Here is a 23,658-nt window from a genome sequence, read left to right on the forward strand (position 1 = left end):
CTTATGGGGTGAGGGACAATGATTACTCTAAAAAAGACTTACAAGGTCATTATTGATAGCCAAGGCCCCAATCCTTCAAAAAGGCATGTACATGCTTAACTTTATGCACTGGCCTTGATAGATTCAAAAATGTGATTTAGGCAACTAGCTTATGCTTTAGGTACCTAAATCCCAGGATCAGGTATTCCTGAAATCCTAGGTGCCTATGTTTCTGCTTCTGCACACTGCTGCTCCACTCTAGGCATCCAGAGTGATGCATAAACTGGGGCATTCCTTACCAGATCGAGCTCCACAGTCAGGCTCACACCAAACAGCTGAGGAACTTAGGCACCTAAACTGTTTCTAGCAAGTACGGGTTCGTAAGACACTAAACTCCATGCAAAATGGCCAGAAGGGATGCTGGCACCACCCACCTTATAACCCACTAGTAAGAGCAGTCATCTGGAATGTACGAGACCCAAGTTCAATTCTGCCCTCCTTCTGCGGAGAAGGGAATTGACCAGTTGCGTCTCCCACTGCTCAGAAAATTGTACTAGTCTATGGGATATTCTGATGTGAGGCTCCCTCAGTCTTTCCTGTTGAAGCTGTTCCACTGTGGATAAATAATGGAAGAACCATTGTTCCAGAAGAGCGAGAGAGAGCACAAGCATGAGAATGACTCTATACCAGGTTTCAGAGTAGCAGCTGTGTTAGTCTGTTTCCGCAAAAAGAAAAGGAGTACTTGTGGCACCTTAGAGACTAATAAATGTATTTACACATAAGCTTTCATGAGCTACAGCTCACTTCATCAGATGCATGCAGTGGAAAATACAGTGGGGAGATTTTATATATACAGAGAACTTGAAACAATGGGTGTTACCATACACACTGTAACAAGAGTGATCAGGTAAGGAGAGCCATTACCAGCAGGAGAGTGGGGAGGGAGCAAAACTTTTGTAGTGATAATCCAGGAGGGCCATTTCCAGCAGTTGACAAGACGTCTGAGGAACAGTAGCGGGCGGGGGGGGGTAAACATGGGGAAATAGTTTTACTTTGTGTAATGACCCATCCACTCCCAGTCTTTATTCAAGCCATCCAGTTTTCAAATTAATTCCAATATTCAGAAGTCTCTCACTGGAGTCTGTTTTTGAAGATTTTTTCTTGAAGAATTGCCACTTTTAGGTCTGTAATCGAGTGACCAAAGAGATTGAAGTGTTCTCCAACTGGTTTTTGAATGTTATAATTCTTGACGTCTGATTTGTGTCCATTTATTCTTTTACGTAGAGACTGTCCAGTTTGGCCAATGTACATGGCAAAGGGACATTGCTGTTACATGATGGCATATATCACATTGGTAGATGTGCAGGTGAACGAGCCTCTGATAGTGTGGCTGATGTGATTAGGCCCTATGATGGTGTCCCCTGAATAGATATGTGGACACAGTTGGCACCGGGCTTTGTTGCAAGGATAGGTTCCTGGGTTAGTGGTTCTGTTGTGTGGTGTGTGGTTGCTGGTGAGTATTTGCTTCAGGTTGGGGGGCTGTCTGTAAGCAAGGACTGGCCTGTCTCCCAAGATCTGTGAGAGTGATGGGTCGTCTTTCAGGATAGGTTGTAGTTCCTTGTTGATGCGTTGGAGAGGTTTTAGTTGGGGGATGAAGGTGACGGCTAGTGGCGTTCCGTTATTTTCTTTGTTGGGCCTATCCTGTAGTAGGTGACTTCTGGGTACTCTTCTGGCTCTGTCAATCTGTTTCTTCACTTCAGCACATGGGTATTGTAGTTGTAAGAACGCTTGATAGAGATCTTGTAGGTGTTTGTCTCTGTCTGAGGAGTTGGAGCAAATGCGGTTGTATCGGAGAGCTTGGCTGTAGACAATGGATCGTGTGGCGTGGTCTGGATGAAAGCTGGAGGCACGTAGGTAAGGATAGCGCTCAGTAGGCTTTTGGTATAGGGTGGTGTTCATGTGACTATCGCATATTAGCACCATAGTGTCCAGGAAGTGGATCTCTTGTGTGGACTGGTCCAGGCTGAGGTTGATGGTGGGATGGAAATTGTTGAAATCATGGTGGAATTCCTCAAGGGCTTCTTTTCCATGGGTCCAGATGATGAAGATGTCATCAATGTAACACGAGTAGGGGTATTAGGGGACGAGAGCTGAAGAAGTGTTGTTCTAAGTCAGCCATAAAAATGTTGGCATACTGTGGGGCCATGCAGGTACCCACAGCAGTGCCACTGATTTGAAGGTATACATTGTCCCCAAATGTGAAATAGTTATGGCTGAGGACAAAGTCACAAAGTTCAGCCACCAGGTTTGCCGTGACATTATCGGGGATACTGTTCCTGATGGCTTGTAGTCCATCTTTGTGTGGAATGATGGTATAGAAGGCTTCTACATCCATAGGGGCCAGGATTGTGTTTTCAGGAAGATCACCGATGGATTGTAGTTTCCTTAGGAAATCAGTGGTGTCTCAAAGATAGCTGGGAGTGCTGGTAGCGTAGGGGCTAAGGAGGGAGTCTACATAGCCAGGCAATCCTGCTGTCAGGGTGCCAATGCCTGAGATGATGGGGCGCCCAGGATTTCCAGGTTTATGGATCTTGGGTAGCAGATAGAATACCCCTGCTCGGGGTTCTAGGGGTGTGTCTGTGCAGATTTTTTCTTGTGCTTTTTCAGTGAGTTTCTTGAGCAGATGGTGTAGTTTCTTTTGGTAACCCTCAGTGGGATTAGAGTGTAATGGCTTGTAGAAAGTGGTGTTGGAGAGCTGCCGAGCAGCTTCTTGTTCATATTCTGACCTATTCATGATGATGACAGAACCTCTTTTGTCAGCCTTTTTGATTATGATGTCAGAGTTGTTTCTGAGGCTGCGGATGGCATTGTGTTCTGCACGGCTGAGGTTATGGGGCAAGTGATGCTGCTTTTCCACAATTTCAGCCTGTGCACGTTGGCAGAAGCACTCTATGTAGAAGTCCAGTCTGTTGTTTCGACCTTCAGAAGGAGCCCACCCAGAATCCTTCTTTTTGTAGTCTTGGTAGGAAGGTCTCTGTGGGTTAGTATGTTGTTCAGAGGTGTGTTGGAAATATTCCTTGAGTTGGAGACGTCGAAAATAGGATTCTAGGTCACCACAGAACTGTATCATTTTCATGGGGGTGGAGAGGCAGAAGGAGAGGCCCTGAGATAGGACAGATTCCTCTGCTGAGCTAAGAGTATAGTTGGATAGATTAACAATATTGCTGAGTGGGTTAAGGGAACCACTGCTGTGGCCCCTTGTGGCATGTAGTAGTTTAGATAGTTTAGTGTCCTTTTTCTTTTGTAAAGAAGCAAAGTGTGTGTTGTAAATGGCTTGTCTAGTTTTTGTAAAGTCCAGCCATGAGGAAGTTTGTGTGGAAGGTTGTTTTTTTATGAGAGTATCCGGTTTTGACAGCTCATTCTCAATTTTTCCCTGTTTGCTGCAGAGGATGTTGATCAGGTGATTCCGCAGTTTCTTTGAGAGGGTGTGGCACAAGCTGTCAGCATAGTCTGTGTGATATGTAGATTGTAATGGATTTTTTACCTTCAGTCCTTTTGGTATGATGCCCATCTGTTTGCATGTGGCCAAACTTACTGTCCCTTTGAGTCACGTATGACAATCTTCAGAAGTTCGAGAGCCAGGGCATGCCTGCTGAGGCTTGGGTTTTCAACCCCGCTCCTGCTGAAGCCTGGAGCCCCAGCAGGTATACCCTGCAGGGCTGAAGCCTTCAGAATCTCTCCCTGCTGGGCAGAAGCCAGAGGTGATGCGGGGCGGGGCGGGGCGGGGGGGGGGGGCGCGGACATCCGATCATGTGATCCCCGCCCCCAATTTTAACAGAGTTTGCTGGCCTCACTCAGTCACATGGTGGCACCAAGCCCTCTCCCTGCACGGCAGCTGCTGGAGCTGGCAAGCTGGGAGCTGTGGCCATGGGGTGAGGCAGCCGCAAACAGCTGGGAGCTGCAGGGAGCGTTGCTGCTTTTGCTGTTGCCTCAGAGCTAAAGCAGTGTCCCCTCCCTGCAGCTCCCAGCTGTTTGCCGCTGCTTCTCCATGTGGAGCTAACAACTGGGAGATGCAGAGAGGGCCACTGAGGGTAAGAGGGTGAGCATGCCTGGAGGTGTGACACTCAAGCTGTTGGGGCGGGGGGTGGCAAACCTTTAAATTGTGCCCCTCCCAACTCTCAGCAGGCACCAGTCATCTCTGGCAGAAGCCCCTAACCCCACCACCGGGCAGACGCCCCAAGCTGCCCCCTCCCCCACAATCTGGTAGGCAGAGAATGGGGGGCGGAGCGCGGGGTTCCACAAGCCACATTTTAATGGTAAAAGAGCCACATGTGGCTCGCAAGCTGCAGTTTAGCCACCCCTGCTTCATAGCCAGGTGGTTAGCACACTCATGGGATGTGGGAGACCCAGTTCCCTTGCTCCAAGGGCTCACTGGAACAGCTTCAACAGGAGAGATACCCCCCATCAGAATGGAAGTTAGGAGTTTAAATACCTTTATGGATCTGGACCCAAATGACTTTCTAAGAGGTATGCTCTAGTTTAACCAAAAATTACAGGCTAGATTCAGGAATCACTGGGTGAAACCCTATGCCCTATCCTATGGACGAAATCAGATTAAATTACGATAATGGTACCATTTGCCCTTAAAATCTATATGTGGAATTCTGGCCCCATTGAAGTCAATGGCAAAACTCCCATACATTTAAATGGAGGAAGGATTTCACCTCAAGAATCTATAAAGTAGATGTAACATTAATCCGCCACTTCTCAATCTTTTCCACTGATTTCTTTAGTGAATTGGTCTTATTCATATGTCCCCAGCTTTCTAAGTAAATATAAGACTTGAACAACATTGTACCTGAACAGTGGTATAATGAAATGTTTAAAGGGAACAGTAACTAAGATACCAAGCTGAGAAGGCCAGTATGAGAACTTGAACAGAATACTAGAATGAAGGCAATTTGTCTTGCTTATGTGATGACTATCTTCCATACAGAGTTTGTATCCAATTCTGACCCCAGACTAGTGTAATTCAGGAGTAACTCCACTTAAACAGAGTTAAATTTCTGTTCCACTAGTGTAAGATATCTCATTATAAATCCTATATACACAGGGGGAATTTGTTAATCGACCCAATCAGCCTTTATCTGTCTTTATATAATTAGTAAGGATTGGCAGGAAAGAGTTTTGTGTCCCTTGAGAATTTTCAAATTTGTAATTTCTCCCCGCCCCATCTCAGTTGGGATGAAAAGTCAAAATCTTGCAATCTTCTACAAACAAGTACACCAAAACAAATGGTTCTGGGTCAATCAGATAATTTCAATTTCAATCTTTTTCTCCACTTTTTAAATTTATACTAAAAAAAATTAAGTTAAATTTCAAAAGGAAAAGTCACTTTGAACTGAAAAGCTGAAACTTTTCACTTGGAAAATGTCAAAACAGGACATTTTAACAATTCAAAACTTTTTTGAACATTTACTTGAGTTGTGAAATTGGTCAAAACTGACCCTTTCCCAAGAACAGTACTGGTTTCAATTAATGTGCATTGTTTGGCAAAAAAATGTTTTGTCAAAAAATTCCCCACCAGTTCCAGCAATTAGATAAATCTTCAAACACATTTGGCCTATGTACATTGAGTACTGGACTCAGTACATGGCAACTGGGTGAAATTCTATGGCCTGTGTTATACAGGAGATCAGATCTAATGGTCCCTTCTGGCTTTAAAAATATGACTCTATGAACACAAATATAAATAAAGAGTCTGATCCTATGATCTTAATTTAGAACAAACTCCTATTAAAGCCAACTGGATAAATACCGCAAGATCAGGTCCAAAATCTGCAAGTTATTTATTCTCTCCTAACACCTTAGCACACTGATGATTTTGGAGAACCAATTATGGCAATATATATTATACTGGAAAAACATAACTCCTGGAATGAAAGAATTGAGGGTGAGATTTTTCAAAAGCGCCTAAAGGACTTAGGAACATAAATCCCACTGAAAGTCAGTGGGACTTGCACTGCTAAGTCAAGCTTTTTTGAAAATTCCATCCCCTCTGTGTGTGCATATGGGGAATTAGAAATTTTTGTAAACAACAACCGTCTCTCAATTAGTGAATGTAACTGCAAATTTTAAAGATCCCTAGATTCCTTGCCTTTTTCTTTTTAGTGTTATAACTGCACTATCAAGTTGATCAGTTTGTTTTTGTCTTTGTCCTAGAGTTAGACAGAAAAATTCTCAGGGAGCAAACTTTGTCTTTTTGCTTTAATTCAAATATCTTCTGTTTTATAATTTGCATTTTTCATTGTTCTTTCACAATGCTAGGCCTGTCTGTAAGATACTGTAGAGATTTAACTTCCCATCTATATTCCTTTTCTATAATACAGTGTCACCATTTTCCAACATCAACAAGAAAAAGAGAACAAAATTCAAATCAAGCTCAGGAAAGTGGAAAAACAGGAATAAGCATACCAAGATCACATAGGCCACACCATTTAAGATTTGCCTTACGTTCACAGAGCCACCAGATGGCAGTATAATTCAAACATGAACTATCAGAAACAGAGACAAACAAGTTTCAGAGGAGCAGCTGTGTTATCATAGAATCATAGAATATCACGGTTGGAAGGGACCTCAGGAGGTCATCTAGTCCAACCCCCTGCTCAAAGCAGGACCAATCCCCATTTAAATCATCCCAGCCAGGGCTTTGTCAAGCCTGACCTTAAAAACTTCTAAAGGAAGGAGATTCCACCACCTCCCTAGGTAACGCATTCCAGTGTTTCACCACCCTCCTAGTGAAAAAGTTTTTCCTATATCCAACCTAGACCTCCCCCACTGCAACTTGAGACCATTACTCCTCGTTCTGTCATCTGCTACCACTGAGAACAGTCTAGAGCCATCCTCTTTGGAACCCCCTTTCAGGTAGTTGAAAGCAGCTATCAAATCCCCCCTCATTCTTCTCTTCCGCAGACTAAACAATCCCAGTTCCCTCAGCCTCTCCTCATAAGTCATGTGTTCCAGTCCCCTAATCATTTTTCTTGCTCTCCGCTGGACATTTTCCAATTTTTCCACATCCTTCTTGTAGTGTGGGGCCCAAAACTGGACACAGTACTCCAGATGAGGCCTCACCAGTGTCGAATAGAGGGGAACGATCACGTCCCTCGATCTGCTGGCAATGCCCCTACTTATACATCCCAAAATCCCATTGGCCTTCTTGGCAACAACTGTACACTGTTGACTCATATCCAGCTTCTCGTCCACTGTAACCCCTAGGTCCTTTTCTGCAGAACTGCTGCTGAGCCATTCGGTCCCTAGTCTGTAGCAATGCATGGGATTCTTCCGTCCTAAGTGCAGCACTCTGCACTTGTCCTTGTTGAACCTCTTCAGATTTCTTTTGGCCCAATCCTCTAATTTGTCTAGGACCCTTTGTATCCTAACCCTACCCTCCAGTGTACCTACCTCTCCTCCCAGTTTAGTGTCATCTGCAAACTATGGTGCTGTCCACGCCATCCTCCAGATCATTAATGAAGATATTGAATAAAACTGGCCTGAGGACCGACCCTTAAAGCACTCCACTTGATACCGGCTGCCAACTAGACATGGAGCCATTGATCACTACCCGTTGAGCCCGACAATCTAGCCAGCTTTCTATCCACCTTATAGTCTGTTCATCCAGCCCATACTTCTTTAACTCACTGGCAAGAATACTGTGGGAGACCATACCAAAAGCTTTGCTAAAGTCAAGGACTAACATGTCCACTGCTTTCCCCTCATCCACAGAGCCAGTTATCTCGTCATAGAGGGCAATTAGTTTAGTCAGGCATGACCTACCCTTGGTGAATTCCTGCTGACTGTTTCTGATCACTTTCCTCTCCTCTAAGTGCTTCAGAACTGTTTTCTTGAGGACCTGTTCCATGATTTTTCGAGGGACTAAGGTGAGGCTGACTAGCCTGTAGTTCCCCAGATCCTCCTTCTTCCCTTTTTAAAAGATAGGCACTACATTAGCCTTTTTCCAGTCATCCAGGACCTCCCCTGATCGCCACAAGTGTTCAAAGATAATGGCTAATGGCTCTGCAATCACATCCACCAACTCCTTTAGCACCCTCGGATGCAGCGCATCCAGCCCCATGGACTTGTGCTTGTCCAGCTTTTTTAAATAGTCCTCAGTCACACAGGGCTGGTCACCTCCTCCCCAGGCTGTGCTGCCCAGTGCAGTAGTCTGGGAGCTGACCTTGTTTGTGAAGACAGAGGCAAAAAAAGCGTTGAGTATATTAGCTGTTTCCACATCCTCTGTCACTAGGTTACCTCCCTCATTCAGGAAGGGGCCCACACTTTCCTTGACTTTCTTCTTGTTGCTAACATACCTGAAGAAACCCTTCTTGTTACTCTTAACATCTCTTGCTAGCTGCAACTCCAAGTGTGATTTGGCCTTCCTGATTTCACTCCTACATGCCTGAGCAATATTTTTATACTCTTCCCTGGTCATTTGTCCAATCTTCCACTTTTTGTAAGCTTTTTTTTTGTGTTTAAGATCAGCAAGGATTTCACTGTTAAGCCAAGCTGGTCGCCTGCCATGTTTACTACTCTTTCTACACATCGGGATGGTTTGTCCCTGTAACCTCAATAAGGATTCTTTAACATGAGGGAGAAAGGAGTCCAGGAGAGCTGGCTGTATTTTATTCTCCCAGGGGATCCTGTCCATCAGTTCCCTGAGGGAGTCAACGTCTGCTTTTCTGAAGTCCATGGTCCGTATTCTGCTGCTCTCCTTTCTTGCTTGTGTCAGGATCCTGAACTGGACCATCTCATGGTCACTGCCTCCCAGGTTCCCATCCACTTTAGCTTCCCCTACTAATTCTTCCTGGTTTGTGAGCAGCAGGTCAAGAAGAGCTCTGCCCCTAGTTGGTTCCTCCAGCACTTGCACCAGGAAATTGTCCCCTACCCTTTCCAAAAACTTCCTGGATTGTCTGTGCACCGCTGTATTGCTCTCCCAGCAGATATCAGGGTGATTGAAGTCTCCCATAAGAACCAGGGCCTGTGATCTAGTAACTTCTGTTAGTTGCCGGAAGAAAGCCTCGTCCACCTCATCCCCCTGGTCCGATGGTCTATAGCAGACTCCAACCACGACATCACCCTTGTTGCTTATGCTTCTAAACTTAATCCAGAGACACTCAGGTTTTTCTGCAGTTTCATACCGGAGCTCTGAGCAGTCATACTGCTCTCTTACATACCATGAACTCCCCCACCTTTTCTGCCCTGCCTGTCCTTCCTGAACAGTTTATATCCATCCATGACAGTACTCCAGTCATGTGAGTTATCCCACCAAGTCTCTGTTATTCCAATCACATCATAATTCCTTGACTGTGCCAGGACTTCCAGTTCTCCCGGCTTGTTTCCCAGGCTGCTTGCATTTGTGTATAGGCACTTGAGATAACTTGCAGTTTGTCCTGCTTTCTTAGTATGAGGCAGGAGCCCTCCCCTTTCGTGCTTCCTCCCGGTATCCCACGTCCCCACTTACCTCAGGGCTTTGGTCTCCTTCCACCGGTGAACCTAGTTTAGTCTGTATCCGCAAAAAGAAAAGGAGTACTCGTGGTACCTTAGAGACTAACAAATTTATTTGAGCATAAGCTTTCGTGATGAAGTGAGCTGTAGCTCATGAAAGCTTATGCTCAAATAATTTTTTTTTGAGAGACAAACAAGTCTGTCTCAACGTTGCTTTATAAAACAACACTGCCATACACCTCATGACGAATCAAAAATATGCTAGATAAGACAGTCCATTTTGAAAACTTAGATAATGGAGTGAGATATCCTCCCTATTTGCACTATTTCAACCAAGATGTTCCCAATTACAAGTATATAGTGTAATGCATTGGGTTTCAAACTGTGGGACACATGAGGTTATAAGGTAAAGGAATAAGAATTCCTCTCACTACCTCAGTCTCCTGCTCTAATTCCTGCTACTGCTGCCAGACTGGAAGAACAAGGAGGGATGAGGAGTGAGGGCGTATGGCCTCTCCCTGTCCAGGTGGTGTGGGGGGTATTCCCACCTGCTCGCCTCTCCAAAGGCTGATGCACAGGCACCCCCATGGGAAGTAGTTACTCTGCCTCCACAGGCTCTTGCACATGCATTCTGGGGATTACCCCAGGGCCAGAAGAACCTGTGGTAATTCTGGTGGTCCTAGGGGCAGGGGCATGAGGATCACAGCACATCTGTCTGTGTCTTGCTGGGGTCACCTGCCTGGAGTATGTCCCAGGCAGGGGATGCTTGCAGGCCAGGGAGCAGGGGGTGCCCTGGCCAACAGGGGCGTCCAGACCCCAGGCATCCATGGAAATAATGTTCTTGGATGCACCAAAAAATACTTCTGGTGCATGGAAGGAATACTGCAGTAAATATTTATCCTGTATTGTTTGTTTGTACTACAGTAACACCTAAAACGCCAGCAGATACTGGGTCCCGATTGTGCTCAGCCCTGTACAAACATAGAATAAGAGACAGTCACTGCTCCAAAGAGCTTACAATCTAAATAGACAAGACAAACGGTAGGGGAAAAAAGTATTACATACAAGCAGAATGATGGTTTTCAAATGTCATTTTAATGCCATGATTTTTTAAAAATTATTTCGGGGTGGTGGTTTTTTGGGAGCAAATTCACTAAAAAGATAGGCAGGGTGGGGGTAAGGAAAAAGTAGAAGTGGAACACAGAGGGTGTGAGATTGAAGTAGAAAGATTGTGAGGGAGGGGGCAGAAGAATGAACAATCATTAGAGGAGAGAGAACGTCGAGAGTGAAAGTTGTAAAAACCACTTGGGCACTGATGGCATCATCACTGTTGACAGCTCCCCAGTACAGCTGCAGTTCTCAGCTCCAGCCAGCTCAGTTACTGGTTGGGCTCCTCCCAGCAATATCTTTCCCAGTGTACACATTTATCCTCCCTCTTTCTCTTCTGTCACTGCCACTGTTTCATACCTACTCCCCTCCTCTAAGCCCTCCACCTCCCTGGTTTTCTCACCATGTCACCTTCATGTCTTCTTTCATGCTATCTCTTATGCAGGTATCACTCCTCTCTGAAAAACTTGTCTATTTAAGCACATGTTCCCCATTCCTTCCAACTGTTCAGTACATCCATATGTTGCATCTTTGGGTAAACAAATGGTATCTCTTCATGCGTATGTTGGAGCCGCATCTTATTGTAAAAAAAATAATAATTAGCTACTGGAAAACAAGCATTTATGGTAACTATTATGTACATTAAAGATTAAAAAAATACCTTCACATTGTATACAATGGGCTATATTCATTATTTTACTTCTAAGAACATTTGGAGATCCAATATAGAATTCTATCCAACTGCATGCAAAATATGGTGGCCTGAGTGCTTGTTTGCATGAGGACCATCTTTGAGTTACCAGGTCTCTTAGACCCAGATCCACAAAGGGACTTAGGCATTGCAATGCCTAACTTTTAAGCACCTAGGAAATCACCAGAATAGCAATGGGATCCATAAAGCCTGGGTAGGTGCCCAAGCTCTGAGCTAAAGAATGGGATCAACAAAATCCAGCATGCTATCCAATGGGAGATGTTGATGAGGGAGTGTGTCCTAAGCCTCCACCCCTCTGATTGAGTCCAACGCTAGAGTCTGGGTTGCAGGGAGGCACCTCTCCACTTGCAATTCACAGCTGTAAACCCTCTTCTTACAATTCTTGTTTCTTACAAGAATGAGTTAGGCAGGCACCAACCTTTACATAAAATGACTGAAGGAGGAGGAGATGGTAGTGGTGCCCTCCCCAATAACTTTTGGCCCAGTTGTTGGAACAGTCACACAAGATGTAAGAGAACCAAGTTAAATTCCCCTGTACACACAACGGGGAGAAAAGAATTGAACGGGGGTCTATCACCTCTAAGGAGAGTGCCCTAGCCACTAAGCTATGGGATAAGATATTCTAATGTGGGGCTCCTTCAATCTCTCCTTTTTGAAGCTGTTCCACTTCGGATAAATATTTAAATAGTCACTGCGCCACAGAGAGATATCAAGAATGCCTATATAGCCTGATGGTTAGGGCCTCCATCTAAGGAATGGGAGACCCAAGGTCCAGATCCCCTGCTCCAGTGGCTCTTTAGATAACTAAAGTGGGACAGCTTCAGTGAGAGAGAATGAGGTCCTACTAGATCAGATCCCACAAGATAGGTGGGAGAATGCTTATCCCCATCTGGTTTGTGGATCATGCTGGGGTTTAGGCATGAGATAGGCATCTGGGAACCTGCCTGAGGCAACGTGCACACACCCAGAAACTTTAGGGGACTTTTACAGCAAAAATGTAGGCACCGAGTGAGTTTAGGCGCCTTCAGGATTAGATAGCAACAAAGTGGGGGGTTTGTAGATAGCAGTGGGGCCTAAAACTATGCCTTAGGTGCCTAAAGCCCTGATATAGGCACTGAAGTTCCTTTGTGGATCTGGACCCAAGTGCCCTGGATGTGAAATTGCTAAATAACCTAGCTTTCCCACCCTTGCTTGGGAGCAACCCACGGATTTGGGTTGGTGACATTTTGAAGATCAGTTCAAACATAAGATTAGTTCAGGTCTGCTACTAAATTAGATAGGCCTCAAGATCATTTGCAACAACAATGAGGATAGACACTTCCACTGATGTTGATTGACTGACAAAAGTGACAAGGCAGTTTGAGGAGTTTTTCCTTATCTTTAGCTTTAAAGATTTGATTTTCTGACTTGCCTTTTTGCTTGACCGCCACTTCCAAAGACCCTTAAGTACCAGAATTCCTCTCCAATGAAATCCCTACGACCCCATTCTTAAAGTCTCTCCCTCCCTATGGATCTTCAATGGAGATCCCCTCTTCCTCTCTCTCTCTCTCTCTCTCTCCTCTCCTCTCACTGGCTCATTATTTATTCTGGCTAAGGATTGAACACAAGTTCCCTTAGGACATGGTTCAGGTTACTCCACTGTCATCCAGGGAGGATCACCAAAATCAGCAAGAGGTAATTCCCTCTCTAGGGACTAATGCATATGCCATCATATGGTACTTGTCAGTGAAGTAAATTGCCACTCTCTCAAACATCTCCTCATGAATTTCCACACTATCTTAAGACCTCCCACTTTTTAAAAAAATTATAATTAGGCTTATACAGTATTATGAATCACTTCAGTGAAGACAATTTTATTTAAACAAGATAACACAGTTTACACACTTTAAATATATACTGAAAAAAGCTTTCAAAAAATAAATGCACATAATTCTAACCAGATTTGAAATGTTGGTACTTATCTTTTTTCACACCATTTACCAACCACTTAAACCTAAGTGAACCTCAAAACGAAGTTAATGATTCAAAATAATTTAGCCATGGCTTGCCATATCCAACACATCAAAACTCTGGAGATTTACTATGTGTATTACAGAATGAGAGTAAACACAAGCTGTATTAATATATGCATGTATAAAATATTTGAACATACTATTTTTTCCAACATAATACAACCATTTTGCTGTAATATGTATATATCATGAATAGAAAATTAAACTATTATATTGTATAAGCAATACTAGGCAATATATACAAATTAAAAAAATACAATCAAATGATTAGCAATTAAAAAAAGCTTTCTTATGATCAAATTTAATGAAACATAAGCGTTAGTTATATTTAGTATCTAGTTTGGTTAAAAGACAATGGAAAAAAATACTCTTTAGGATTTTCAGGCTTAAAATATGTCAATTCCTTTCAAATACAAATACCTGAAAACAAAGTTGATTTAGTTAAATTAAAGTGTTGTATTTTCTCCCTTCCAATACATAAAGCACAAATGCTACTGTAGCTGGGATAAAAGAGGAAAATCAATGAGAGCTGCACAAGAGTATGCAATGCCAAAGCATGGTCCAACACACCTACGTATGGTATAAACCCTACAATGGTTGCAGTCTAGATTTGGTCTTAAAGGAGGCCCTCCCCCGTATTAATTTATTATATATATACACACACACATAAATTAAAACGGGGGACTGGGGCGGACAACACCTCCTTTAAGTCCAAATCTATATATATTACACTTTTCCATGTTTGAAACTTTACTAAAGACATTTGGCAATCTTTTAAATTAATTTACACACTTTCCATTTCTAGAATATTTGGTTGAAATTAATACACATTTGGAAGTGCTGTTTTACAATGGTTGTCATTTCTATGCTACACTTCATAATATTTGGTTGTATTAGAATTACATACAAATAAACTGAAAAACATGGCCACATTAACAATATTCTAATATTCCAAAAAAATCCAGTAGCCTACCATAAGCGTTCCATAAAAAAAAATTAACAGTAAAATTAACAGCTGTAGATGTGGCCGGGTCCTGTTCAGCTTTACTTAACAAAAAATCCCCAAAACAAACAAACAAACAAAAAATGACTTTTTCTTCCTCCATGTCCAAGGTTACATTTGCTTATGAGTACACCTATATTTTCTGAATGAAAAATGGAAACCCAGGGCCAAATTTTGACCTTGGAAAAGTTCAAGGGGAGCTTTGTGAACATCCAAAGGGTAGAATTAGGTCCTGAATATTTAGGGCCAGCTTGGGGCACCCTCTCTCATACCAAATAACACCCTACAATAATTCCCACTGAAATTAACAGGATTACTTATAAAATATGGTACAACTTTTTCATAATCTGCCCCTTAAGCTTTGGATTGTAAAAGTTAATAGTATACCAAAGCAAAAGACAAAGGACTTGCTGGAAAGCAGCCTACAAGAAGTTCCATTAGGTTATTATGTTAACAGATAAAAATAAAAATGTCCTTATCTCTCTAACTTTGCAAACAAATGCACATAATTCAAAATTACCTATGAATATAAAGGAATGATAAAATATAAGTTACTTTAACTATAAGGAAAATGATTTTTAAGATATTCACAAGCAGATGCAAAATGTCTTATCAGTTCCAATGCAACACTATTGGTATTTCATCATGCTACGCACAAATTAACAATGATGAATTTCAACTTTATGTTTTTGTTTTGATATGAATAGAATACTGTAGTTTAATCTGAGTACTGAAACGGATTTTAGCATTTTAAAAGTATTTTACACCTATTTTGAATAGTTTACCAATGGCAACAAGAGAAGTTAAATTCTAGATGTAATGAGAAGCTTTCATATCCTTTATTTTCCCCAGGTGGCACGACATCATTCAATCCTTCTGTATCTAGAAAATCTATAATTTCAGTATTTATATTATTGGGGGGAAAGTTATGTACATCCCATAATACCCAGTCCATATTTAATATACATTTCTTAAATCTTATGTGTGTATAATACAGTAGCTGCACTATTTGAAATGTCTATTAAAGATGAAAAACATTTTCCATTCTAATCTACCATTTTCACACACTCATAACAGTAAGAAGATTTATACTTTTGGCCTAAAGTTCTTCATGCTAGGTCTCTGTCCAAATGTAAATTCTTTAGGAAAGTTTGAGCAAAGTCTCTGAAACCACTCTGGAGTTATGAGGTGTTAAAAAATCTCAAAACAAAGAAAAACAACAACATATTTTTATATAGTTATATTACTGGAAATGTCCATTTGTAAAGAGATTTTAGCATCCTTACATGAGAACTGATATTACAAAACAATCATTTTCTGAAACTGTCCCATTTCCCCCATGGAAGAAAAAATCTAAACCTTCTAATACCCATTCCAATATATCAAAGATAGCAATAGGGCTAGATTCCATCTGCCCTTGTGTACACGCAGTGTGTAGAGAAGAGGGAGTATGGGATTTTCCACCCCACGCCCACATCCCCAGGCATAAGGGCCAGGCAAAATTCTGGTCCCTACTTTGAGTAGGCAGAACCCCATAGCATGGTGTAAATCCATTCTGCCCCCAACTCAAGCTTCTCCCTAAATGGCACCATCTAGTTCTGAAGACCTTATCCCAGGCCAGGAGAAGTCAATGGACGTCTTTCCATTGAATTTAATGTGTTGGTTCAGGCCCATATTTACTGATCCTTTTTCTAGAAATAAGGTGCTAGGCACTAAAATTAGGTTCCTTTCCTTCATTACAAAAATACTTTGGTGTCATGTCTTTTTGTAATAAGCCTTCCTGGATATATAAAAACAGAAATAAAGGCCACAATTTGCATTGGAATCAAAGGGAAGTAAAACCTATTTGAAATCAGAATGAGGCCTAAAAGCTTTATAATGTAAATAAACGTAACTCTTGCAAACATATATTACAGAGCTGAGGTAAAAGTTCAATCTATACTACTGTCCTGAAAAAAGTACTTTTAACACTGAAGCTTACTTACTATTCAAATATTATTTTGATGCCACCTCTTCACTAATCTTCATTTCCCTCATTCTGGTGTTCATGTCAGCAAAGTCACATGTCTCATTCATTGCTTCTGGAGACAGATTTTCAGCAAGACTTTCTGTTGAAATGTTGTTACATTTCTTATCATCCAAAAATTGCATAAATAATTTTTTGTCACACTTAAGTTCATCTTTTGCAATATTTTTGCCATTACTATATGAACTTGGTTTCTTCCTGGGTCGTTTTCTAGAATGTGGTTTAATGGTAGATTTAATTCTTGAAAGTGTACCACAGGCATTTCTATGTTGCAGATCTGGTGTTTGCTGCTGTGCATTCTGTTTTTCACCTGGCAAAAAACTGCTTTCAGTATAGCTATGTTTTGGTTCAGAAATCTGCAGAAAATATGATTGTTGTGCTTCACCTTGAAGTTGTGAACATGGTTCAGTTGGTTTTGTATGGTCAATTCCAACAAGGCAGCATGTACTTTTACAGTAGACAGCATGACCGGCTGCAACCAAGGTATCTGCTAGATTACTCTGCTCACAAAAAACATCTACCTCTAGTTTCATTCCAGAACCATAGTGCTTAAACTGGAAAATCAGGCCTTGTTTACATAGCAATTCCTGAAACAAGAGCTTAGCTTCATCACTCCAGTGTTCCCCTTTAGCAGGAATCACACCAGATAAGGAGCAAGAATAAGATAACCGTGGTAAACAAATAAGTTGTTCTGGAACAACTTTCAGTTTATCGATATCTGAGTAGGGAATATATGCAGAAAAGCCATAATCAATAAACATAAGAACAACAGACTGATTTGAAACTTCTGAAACTTCTACCCTGTTCCACTGTGCTTCCAACCCAAACTTGATCAAACAACTTGCACCAGGAGTCACAAGGTCCCGTGGCAAAGTTGGCAAATTGCCTGGAAGATCAGAAAGTAGCATAAACAAGGTTTTCATAGTGTCAAATAAGTCTTCTAATTGAATGCAGAAGTTTGAAGGATCAGTAACTGTAGTTGCAAATCCAGGGTATTGATTACCACTTTGGAGTAGCGCCCATGTAACTGAATTTATTCTAAAAGAGAGTACAGATGTCTTAGAAGCCACATTATTTGCACTTTCTGTACAATTAGGTTTGCTGATCTTGCCTTGCCCAGAGATCTGATTCAAATATTCCAAAAGTAGAATCCCATCTACTAAGATATCTACTTCCCATATACAAGAAGATTCCAAGTATCTCAAAAACAGAAGCTTTATTTCACGATGTGCAATTTTATTTACCACACAGTCACATGACATTTTACCTGAATTTTCAATCCAAATCCATTTACATGATATGGCTTGTTTAGGAATACACTTGATCTCATTACTAAGTACTTTTGTATTACGCAAGGATACCATTTCATGTCTACCACGATCCATGAAGAAAACTAACATTTTCTCCTCACTAACAAGCTTCATCACTTCTGATCGGTACCACTTCAAGGTGTTTTTAGATTTTGTCAAGCATTCCAATCCTTCTTGAATATTTTCTACTGCAATCAAACGGTTTCTCTTTGCTTCTTTGGCAACCATTACATTTAAATCCGAAAATGTTCGCACATTTCTCATTAATTTTACATGGAAATTTCCACATTTTGAAATATGAATTATTTCTGCCATTTCTAGTTGTCCAGGATATAGATCTTGGTCAGATATTTTAGAGAGAATTTCAGAGGTGTTTCTAGTCTCGACAGCCTCATATTTATTATGACCTCTAGAGTTCTTCCTTAGTTCATCTTCAGGATCTGCATTTGTGACTGGAATGTCTTGTTCTGTATTAGTTTCCATATTTAGCATTGGTGTGTTCTGTAATTCTGAGCTGTCATGTCTCTGCATTAACTCATTAACCACAGACTTTCCATCACAAATTATATCTACCTCCCACTGTTGTTCATGTTGTTGCAAAAATACACAAGTGATTTGTTTATTATTTACTTTTCTGGAAAAGTAGAACATAACATTGCTGCTCCAGCTTCCATCGGGAAGAGTACTTTTTACTCTACTAAGGAAACAATGGATACTGAACCTTGGCAAAGTTAAGAACTTCTCTTGAATTTTGTAGATTTTTGATGGACTCACAACTGCTGTATTACCATAGTCAATGAATTCTACCTCATAGGATTTTCCTGAGCTAACTGTTTTAATAACTGCTCTATATAAGAAACAATCAATTACATATTCTGCTAAAACAAGATCCCCTGCCACAAGTTCATTCAGGTAATTTTCATGGTCTACATTTATTTTTCCTTCATTTAGTTCTTCTGCAAGTTGAATGATTATGTTTTCATCCTCTGCAAGCTGAATATAGAAACTAGATGGGCTATTTATATTAGAAATGTACCCTGCTAACTGAGAATTCAGCTCAATGTTACGTGGAGGAAGATTGATATATTTGGGTCTATTTACCATACCTTCTTGTTGTCCTGTATAATTTCGTTTGTTGGTGCAAGATTCAGTCATAATATTTGCAGGTATTTCCTGCAAATTGAAAACAGACCAAAGTAGAGATTCAGGAGTAAATATTCCATCTGCATTTTTCTCTCTGTGTTCCAAAGATATATTCACAACATTTTTACAAACTGGCTTTTTATTGCCATGGAACGTTGGTAGTATAAAGGGCATATTGTACAATTTTTGTGGAACAAGCACCGTTTGTTCTTTATTTTCAAAATCCTCTTGAACACCAGTCTGAGAAGATATATCATGTACTTCAGTTTTTATTTCAGTTTTCAAGGCAATTCTCTCCATATTTTTATCTTTTGTTTTATTATCTTCATCAGGTTTTACTTTGTGTACCTCCTTACTATTTTCGACAGACTGCTCTGACCAACTTTTCACATGCTCCAACTCCTCTGTGTATTTTTTCCCATTCTCAGACAATAATTGTAGAATTTTGTGATTTATCTGGATATGTCCATCATACAGCTCCAATCCAATCTGGCCATCTGACTCTCTGGATACTACTACTGCCTTCAATGGCTTACCCATGAAATTCTCCTCAAACCATCTATTGACTTCTACTGGAATTTCTCTCGCCCTAAGATCTGACAGATAACATTTAATGGCTTGCATGGGTGTCAATAGTAAATCTGTGGCATGATCTGGAATAGGCATTAGTTTGTCTCTCACTACCATCTGTTTATTCCCAAAGTCCACAAAATAGGCTAATAAATAGGATGATGATCCCACGGATGATGCCAAAGCTCTGTAAAAGAGACCGTCTTCAAAATATTTGGCTATGCATAATCGTATTTTGCTCGGGTCATATTCTGAACTGTTTGGTATGTTACTAATCTCTGCAATCTTCTTCATTAATTTGTCTACAATTTCAGTGTTACGATTAAGCTGGCAATAAAATTTTGTAGGGCTATATATATGTGTTATATATACCTCCTCTTCACTTCCAATTTTTATATTAAAAGATGAGTAGCAAAAACTATATAGAAAAACTGATGGTTTAAGTGCTTTTGTGAATCCAAAAAATTGGGACTGGCCATGGCCATGCTCTATGAGAAACTGCTGTGCATCAATAAATGGAGTCTGTAAATCAACTAAGTTACACAAGCAATTAGGCCTTATGAAAATTAGAGCATAAATGACACAAGTCAATAGCCCACTGTAAGCAGAAACAAAGTTTCCAAAATCCTTACATGCCTCTTTAGTCCAAATGATTGGGTAAAATTGTGGGGGTTCATTTATATTCTTAAGACTACATGTAAAAGCTTGATTTTCCAAAGTTAAAAAATCTGGAAGAATAGCTTGAAGATCCTTAAGTAAAACTCTTTCCTGATTACCATAGTCTACAAATATCACATCAACTTCATTTCTGGATACTTGTTTCAGAAAAGATGCTCTGTACCACTTCCCATCCTTGGAGTGTTTTGCAACACAGGCAATCTGTCCAGTTTTATAGGGATTGCTATGCACTTCATAATAACTCTGAATTTGCTCCATTAAATTCATTAGTTCTGGTAATTTGCTTTGCAACTGACAAAAAAAATGGGATGGAGAAATAATATGAGAGCATATGACATCAAGAACTGCTCCTGGTTTAAACATTAACTCTTTATAAGAGCTGATAGGGTCACTTCTCCCAGATATTATACAATGCTTTTTGGAAAGAGTACTTTCCCAACTTGGAAAAGATTCAAGAGACTCTCTTGCCACAGAAAAACTGGTTAATAACTGTTTGTTTTGACAGATATTTCTAGTTGCTGATACTTTACCTTTAGGTATGACATATGTACCTGGTGTATTTACATATTTTTTGTTTTTGTTTTTTGAATTTAGGCATTTAGAATTTTTCACAAATTTCAAAAGAGAATCCGGTTTCACTTCCCAGTACTCAGCATATCCAGCCTGAACCATAAGCGTGACAACATCCATTTGTTCCAAGCCATTCATAAATTGGGCATTAACAATGTACTTGTCATTTTGCTTTGCAATGACATAAAGCAAGAGCTGTTTGTCAAATACAACCTGTTTAAAGAAATCAGTTTCTTTTTTAACCCAGACGTCCTCAATGGGAAATGCATGAGCAAGTGCACAATGCATGGCGAGTGCCGGTAATTTACAAAACTCTGGAAGCAAAGTTTTCACATCATGAACAGGTACGGTATCTGTATTTCCAAAATCCAAAAAATAAACATTAATGTTTACACCTTCCACTTCAGTGATAAGTCCCCGATAGTACACCATATCTTTCCTATACCGGGCACAGCAAGGTAACCCAGGCTTTGGGTTTTCAACAATCTTATCATAAACTCCATACCTATTATACACATCTGCAATATTTTTCATCAAAGTCTGAAACTCATTGTTATAGTCATTAGTTTGAACCCAGAAGTTTGATGGATTCAACACGTATTCGACAAAAGCAACATGAACAGAATCTATTTTCATTTCTACTGTTTTGCAATAGATTGATAAAGAAGGGTCCTTTTCAATTAAGCAGTTTCCCACTTGCTCTGTGTTTCCAATCAAACTCTCAACTGAAACACAGATCTCTTCATAAGCTTTGACGTCTCCAAGTATATTAGTGATATTTGTACTAGAAACTAGGGAACATGCTTGAACTACCTCATTCACCTGTGGTGGATATTTAGCATTAACTTCAGATTCTTCACTATGTAACGTAACATAATACAAACATTCATTGGCATTGAACAAATCAATGCTGGCATACACAGCAGTCTGTCCTAACAAGGCCTGTCTAAATTCTTTCAGTTGAGAATTTCTTTTTACAGCTGCACTCTGATCACTGAAACATGACAGTGCACACTGAAATGAAATCATTGGTAAGGAAGTGAATACTGGTTGAAGTTTCAGAACATGATTGGAAGGCACAGCTTCACTGTTGCCAAAATCCATGAACCAGACCTTTACTTGGTCATCAGAGAGGAGCTGCTGTATCACTCCCCGGTGCCACTGTCCTTTTTGTCTTTTTGCAGCACAGAGAGCTCCAAAACTATCACAAGATGGAACATTTTCCCTACTGACAGCTTCATAATGCAAAGTCATTGTTGTGGTCAAGTCTTCTAGCCCTTTCTGCCATTTTAGCATCTGACAATAAAATTTGCTTGGACTGATTGCAACAGTTATTTTTACCTTCTCTACACTGCCAACAGATAAAGAAGGCAGAAATCTATCCAGAATTGGCTGAAACTCTGGTAGATTTTCTGCATTGCTGAAAGAGGATGACTCTGGCCTTGTGTATTTCTGTTGCAGCAAATCTGGCATTTGTTTGCACAGGAGCTCTTGGGGTAATTCCTTTAACATTTCTACAATAAGACGAAACGAATCTCCATCAACAAGCTTTCCTAACTGCAGTTCAAGAACATCGCTAGTGACTTTCGGTACTTCCAGGAGAAACAATTGGTATGGTAAAATAGCTTGCACATGACCTTTAATCTGTAATCCTACTAGAGAAGAAAAATAATTTAGAGCTTTTGGACCCCATTTTTTCCCTACTGGAAGTATGTTTGCAAAAACACCACACACCATCTTTGGAGGCAGTTGGAACAATTCACCACATGCAGAAGCAACATTTATTTTGTTAACTATTAGCACTTTCCCAATGTCTATGAGAAACACTTCATAGATTTCTTCTCTTTTTTCCAGCACTCTTCCTCTGTGCCATTCTCCATTTATGTCCTCCACCAAACAAAACTCGCCAATGCCAATACCATCCTTTACTTTCAATATATGCTGTATTTCCTTTTGCAATATGTGGTAATCAAAGTCGTATTCTGTCTTGTATTTCCCCTGAAATGTCACAAGCACTTCCTTTGGATGGCACTCTATGTGAGTTACCTTCAGATCCATGTCTAAAAATTTTGGTGATGGAGACAAAGAATCCATTGTCTACAAAATAAAAATAAGATCAGTTTTGATAATCATCCGGATTTCAATTCACTTTTTTTACATTAACCATATTTAATTTCTTAAAGCAATTTGTATTCAGTATATCTTTAACAGTGCATTTTGCACAAAATAAATAAAAACATTAAATAAATGTTTACTGATTTTAATTCTAATTTTTCTACTTCTCGAGGTACATTTGGCACAATTCTCCCTCAGATGTTGTCTGCATGTGTTCTTCATAGACAAACAGTGTGTCCTGGGTTTACTATTGTGCTTTCTGACTGGCTTTATCACCTTACATGGAGCAATCCAAAGTGATCCTCAAAGAGACAAAAATCCCTCATCTCTATTCATTTTATAATAGACACATCTGCAAAACAAGAACACAGGAGGCTCAGTATTTCTCCACAAAACAAGAAGTGGAAGTGACATTTCTCTGTCATTCATGTTATCTCTGCTAATTCTACAACTGGACTGCCTTTCACTCTGCAGATAGTCTGCAGACATTCCAGGGCTTTCACAGTGGGACTCAGGAGCTGAACCCCACACACCTGACAGCTCATCTGAAGGTTGGACTCTGTTGAGAAGACAAATCACAAAGATTCAGTGCTCTGTTTTAACAACTTTTTTGTTATTTACACTGAAGTATGCTCCTCCACTTCTTGCTATTAGTTTTATTTGAGGGATTTTTATTTCCTCAAGACACACGCATCTCTCTCCCCCAACTCCTTCCTCCTCCTCCTTCAGGAGGATCAATCTGTGGTCCTGTGTAGTAGTGTTTACCTCTTTTGATGGAATTACAACTTTTAGTATAGCTGCAGATGTGTTATTCTTTATAATGTACTTCCCATGTCTTTTTGGAGAAATAATTGGAAGTCACAGTTCTACCAAAGAAAAAAAAGTTTTATGTTAATTATATGCTGAATACCTCTTTTACTGTACTTACTTGT

General features: G+C 40.5%; 1 protein-coding gene and 1 long non-coding RNA gene across 2 annotated transcripts in view; both read right to left on the bottom strand.

Annotated features, from left to right (window-relative positions):
• LOC141983778 (uncharacterized) overlaps window positions 1-23,658 on the bottom strand; it is a 196,628-nt gene that overhangs the window by 164,372 nt on the left and 8,598 nt on the right. The gene's annotated exons all lie outside the window — the stretch shown is intronic.
• Window positions 16,310-23,271, bottom strand: TDRD15 (tudor domain containing 15). The gene is made up of 2 exons (XM_074946793.1): window positions 23,260-23,271; window positions 16,310-22,708 (listed from the first exon to the last, which is right to left on the bottom strand). The coding sequence occupies exons 1-2, from the start codon at window positions 23,269-23,271 to the stop codon at window positions 16,310-16,312; spliced, it is 6,411 nt and encodes a 2,136-aa protein (XP_074802894.1).

This window comes from Natator depressus, chromosome 3 (assembly GCF_965152275.1).
Source record: "Natator depressus isolate rNatDep1 chromosome 3, rNatDep2.hap1, whole genome shotgun sequence".
Lineage (NCBI taxonomy): Eukaryota > Metazoa > Chordata > Testudines > Cheloniidae > Natator > Natator depressus.